At 36.1% G+C, this 5246-nt stretch overlaps 1 protein-coding gene across 1 annotated transcript in view; it reads right to left on the reverse strand.

Annotated features, from left to right (window-relative positions):
• LOC107679722 (unconventional myosin-IXa-like) overlaps positions 1-5246 on the reverse strand; it is a 133487-nt gene that overhangs the window by 37495 nt on the left and 90746 nt on the right. Inside the window, exons 11-12 of the mRNA XM_016475361.1 lie at positions 3540-3674; positions 198-319 (exon numbers count right to left, since the gene is read on the reverse strand). Coding sequence (XP_016330847.1) covers positions 198-319; positions 3540-3674 — 257 coding nt within the window. The remainder of the gene's footprint in view (positions 1-197; positions 320-3539; positions 3675-5246) is intronic.

The following is a 5246-nucleotide window of genomic DNA, read 5'->3' on the forward strand; positions in this document are numbered from 1 at the left end:
AAAACCTGTAATCAGACATTACATTTATTATTTGTTTTATTTGATTCACAGGTAAAACACTCAAGTGCAGTTCATATGTACTGTACATGCAGAGATTCCATGTTGTTCTAACTATCAGTAAATGATATCATACTTGTATCAGTTTGGTTTCATACTCTCATTCCTCTATTTGTGTACAGAGAAAAAGGCAGACATACTTGCATTCTTCATCCAGTAGGTGGAGCAGTGCTGTGGGCTTCTTGCTGATGAGGTTAATGCAACCAGTGTTATCGATGTAATCAATGTTGTGCCAAGCAATGCCTTCTGATCTATACTCTTCCTACAAGAAATACAAAACATATTCAACACTAATAATCAATATTCATGAGGAATTAACAAAGATTCTGACAATTACAAGGTTCCTTTTACATCCTTTTATGTTCCAGAATGTTTATCAGTACCTGACTATTTCATAGTAACATGAGATGTGTGCATAACGTACAACTGAACATCTCACTAAACCTGTTATAACTACACGGGTAATTCTTTCATTTTGGGACTGCGGCCAGAAGAACAAAACAACAGGCCTGCAAAGTGTTTTCATGTTCCTCTAGAGGAGACTTCCTTTCGCCGGCCTGAGGTTTTGTGGTCTTTGCGGTTTAATAATATGAAAGACATTTTTAACATTGTAGCTTTTTTCTCCTCAACTGCTTCCTTGGATCGCTGGGAAAATAAATGAAACAATAAAGGATATAATCCCAGAAGGGTTTCATACAATCAGTGGAATCTCTCTCCTATTTGCCTATTAAAAGGCAAAAGTATAAAATCAGCAGAACAAAGCAGATAATCTACACATCATTCAACTTCCTGAGTAAGGAAGAGGAAGAAAAGAGGGGATTAGATTTACAAGAAACCTTTTCACTATAGATTTTTCATCATGATAATATGAGATATAATCCTATTGTTCATGAAAACAAAGTTTGATAAAGATTGATGACTTTTTTTGTCAATGACAGATAAAAGAAAATTATGTTTTAAGCTTATGAATGTCTGTTCATAATGATAACCATAGCAAAACACAAAACTGTGCTGCCAAAATCTAACACTTTCAGTTATGGGTTTGTTCAAAGCCTCAACTCAAAGTATGAGTAATAATAACAGTGTTCTTGTACTAATAATGTAACCTTCATCTGAAGCTTCAAGCAACCACATGCACTCTATTTGGCTGATAAGGGAAATGCACTCAAATAGCCTCCAAATCAAATAAAATACATTTACGGCGTCTCCATAAATGGCACAATGAAAAAAAGCCCATTAATGGACTAATGAAAGCACGTGTGGTGTTGCGTCTGGCTCCAGCATGGCTGTATTTATGGGCATCAGATGGCAAGTATGTAGGCGGGACTTTCTGTTTCCCTGCCACGCTTTCATAATCTAACACTAACCTGCTTCTACTAGTAATACTACAACTGTAGCTTTAAATTACGGAACTCAGTTCGGGCAAACAATCTTAACTAATGCAACTAAATTAGTTAACTTGAACTTTTTTTCAGTCAAACATTAACTAATGCTCATAATCTGGGAATCTGTCACATTCCATGTTTTGTGTGGATAACCTGGGTATGGTCTATATTAAACATTCAGTGTTACCACACGACATACTTGGCAATACACTCAGGATGTGAACTCATTCCTGACGAGTTTCCAACTCTTAAGAGTAATTAAAGCGTGGAACTTGGCAGACGCAACAAAATTCCTGCACTTTTATCAAGGAACAAACAGAAAAACTGTTGTGGCAATACTCGCTAGACTTTCGAATATATCCCATAAAAAATTCCATTAATAAGAACATCAAAATTACCCAGAATTCTCAATATGAGTTCAGCATGAACTTAGACTGAGCAAGTCATTACCGTTCCCATTTATCTCAATGGAAGTTGCTTGGCTGGAGCAGGACCTCCCAGCAAGGCACGATTTAAATACATTTTTGAACCAATCACTTGAGCCGTAAATGCCACGTGTCTAATCATGGACTTAAGGGAAAATTACATCATGACAACATTGATTGGCTGATGGCACCAAAAAATAACGCTATCTTTAATCATGGGAAGACCAGCGAGCAGGAAGCTACCTTGAAACTCCTAAAACAGGCAGTGTTGCCAAGTCTGCGGTTTTCCTGCGGAATTGGGCTACTTTAACACTGTTGCCGCGGGTTGTTTTTCATGTCCGCGGGTTAAAGCGACTCCAATAACATGATATTTATCCCCTGGAATGTGAATTCTAGCAGGGGAACACTGCCAAAAAAACGTGTATTTTACCCCCCGGAACGCATTTTTTAACTGGGGACCCCCTTGAAACGTGATTGGGCTAGTTTTGAGTAGCGATTGGGCGGGTTTTCTTGTGAAAACCTGGCAACCCTGAAAACAGGTATATTATGAAGTGAAACAGATAAGCAAATTTGACTTTGCTCACAGGGATCATTTGTCAACATAAGCAGAAATAAAGTGCTACACCCACAAGTGATAGACTATTATTTGCACATCTGCATAAAGCAACACTTCCTATGACAGTGTGTGATTTGTGTGGATAAATGTACCTTGTGCAAGCAAATCTGTCAAAGTGAGTTTATCAAATCTGGACACTGGACTGACTAGAAACTTAAACAAACCCTCTTTGAGCAAACATATACTTTGAGGTGCGTCACAAAGGCACGGCTTTGATAGGCTGTCATTACAGTGATTGGTTGCCTCTTTAGTCATCCTAAGAGAATGGCCTCATTGAGAAAACACATTATTACAGAGACGCAATTCTTTGTCTGGAGTTGGAGTAAAGCAACCTTTTTTATTGTCTCATTATCAAACGGTTTATTTTGTGTGAAACTGCTACTATTAATGACAGTCTACCTCACATGATCACACAGCCTAAGGCATTCATCAACCCAACCCATTAAAGACTTCTCTAATGGTTACATTTTGTATAATGAATAGATTTTTTTTTAAATATAAGTTTATTACCATTAAACACAGAACAGTTAAAAAAAAAGACAATTCAGAGAAACTAGATTTCCACATTTACTTAAGAAAAAGTGAGCAGTGTTTGCATGTGTAAAGATTATCACAATGCTAGGATGCAGGTCATTCCCAGGGCATTTTTAGGTGGATGCTTATTGTCCAAAATAAAAATTGGACCATTCTCAAATTTCTATATTCTGGTCCCTAGATATACTAATGCAATTCTCAAGCATGCTCAAGTAATGAAAAACATGTGTGCCTATATTTTTCATTAATCTACATAAGTAGAACGTATACCCTGGGCTGTATCGATGATAAATTCATGCACTTCAAGGACAGCTGAAAGCACACAAAAATAAAGATCGCAAACCTTTGATTCTGCATTCAGTCAAGCAATATGTGGGTACTTATTTTATTCTGTGTGCAGTCATAATTGCTGGCAATAAATCTGTTATTAGGCTATAATCTTGAGCTGTGTGTGGGGAGAGAAGCTGATGGTTATCTCTGGGTCCAGCTTTTAAATAAAAAGAGAGAAAAAAAAAACATTACCTGTTCCAGCTTAAAAATGTGCTGGTTGAAATAGTGCTGGAGTCTCTCGTTGGCGAAGTTGATGCAGAATTGTTCAAAGCTGTTGTTCTCGTAGTCTTCAAAGCCAAAGATATCGAGAACCCCGATGGACAGGATCTGAAATGATGAGATGGAAAGAAAATTAAGAACAGAAAAGTACTCATTTTGAATGCTAGGCGATTTTAAGCATGTTTTTGCGTCACTGTAGCAGTAACAAACTGTAAGGGGCAATAGTGTTCAGATGTCTGCACTACTAAAATAGTCACGTTACTGTATCAGTCAGGTAACTAGCAATAACCATGTCTACAGTAGGGATGTAACGGTATGAAAATGTATTATCACGATTATAGTGACCAAACTTATCACGGTTATCGGTATTATCATGGTATTGTTAAAATGTGCTGGAGATGTTAAAAGAGTACCGACACATAAATCACTTCACCAAGTTTTATATTTAAAAATCAACAAACAACAAATAAAATTACTTTTTGTTTGCATAATCACTAAAACAATAACATTACCAATGATGTTCGGATTTTAAATGACAACTTGACTGACAACAGTTTAAAAGCATGCTGAAATATCTAACGTAAATGTTCAAATAAAGCTTTGAAAAAGTTTAATAAAAAGGTAAACCTCACATTTCAGCCTTTAAATAAAGAAAAGATATAAGTCAAAATGATAATTGATTAATAAATGATTATATGTATTTTATCTGCTCCATAAATAATTCTAGATAACTTATATGAATTGTTTAAATGTGTAGAATCCACATAAGCTTGTTTTTCATCAACCGGTCAAAATTTACAGCAGAGCATGCAAATTCGGTCCGTTTTTGTCCGTTTTTGGGCCAGACAGAAACTGCACACAGGCTGAATGTAAATATAAGTGTCTGTAAATCCACTCTCTGACAGCAGGTGGCACTTATGGAAAAGCTGAATTAGAGCGGTTTCCCGTAACAAAGCAGTATTGCGATTAAGAACACTTCCTTCAGGTATTACATGGAGCGATGATGAAAACAAAACGCCATCGAATCGTTTCTGAAGACAGTCAGAACCTTCAGCGGTACATTCATATAAATAATTCATTCATATATTCATTTGTATAATTCCCTTAGCACTCTTAAAACCTCCCAGCTTTTCCACCCTGTTTTCACTCAAAACGAAACTACTCTGCTGCTGTGCGCACGTGAGACTGTTACTTAAAACTATGCTTTATGCTGGACAGTATTTATTTATCGCCAGTTGCTCAAATCGCGGTAATCTAATACGGTTTTAATGATAATTAAAAGATGAAACGGTAATACTAACCATGGGGAATTTTATCATGATTTATCATCAAACCGGTAATCTTTACATCCCTAGTCTACAGGTTAGTTAATATTAGCTAACTAGCTCATCAAGAGTAAAATTAACACCCACCAAGCACCAAATATATATATATATAAATTGCAAAGGCTGCAAATTAAATTACATACAATTGCAGTCTAATACACTGCATCTTTCAGAGTGAAGCATTACTGTGTTTATGAGCATGTAGCTCGGTTTCAGTTCTATTTATTATTTTTATTAATATCATCACCACCGGTATTACTATTATTCTAATTATTTAATATTGTTTTTACTGTTTAAAGGGGTCATATGATGCGATTTCAATTTTTCCTTTCTCTTTGAAGTGTTACAAGCTCTT

The sequence above is a fragment of the Sinocyclocheilus anshuiensis genome, unplaced genomic scaffold (genome assembly GCF_001515605.1).
Source record: "Sinocyclocheilus anshuiensis isolate Anshui unplaced genomic scaffold, SAMN03320099.WGS_v1.1 scaffold224, whole genome shotgun sequence".
In the NCBI taxonomy this organism is placed as follows: Eukaryota; Metazoa; Chordata; class Actinopteri; order Cypriniformes; family Cyprinidae; genus Sinocyclocheilus; species Sinocyclocheilus anshuiensis.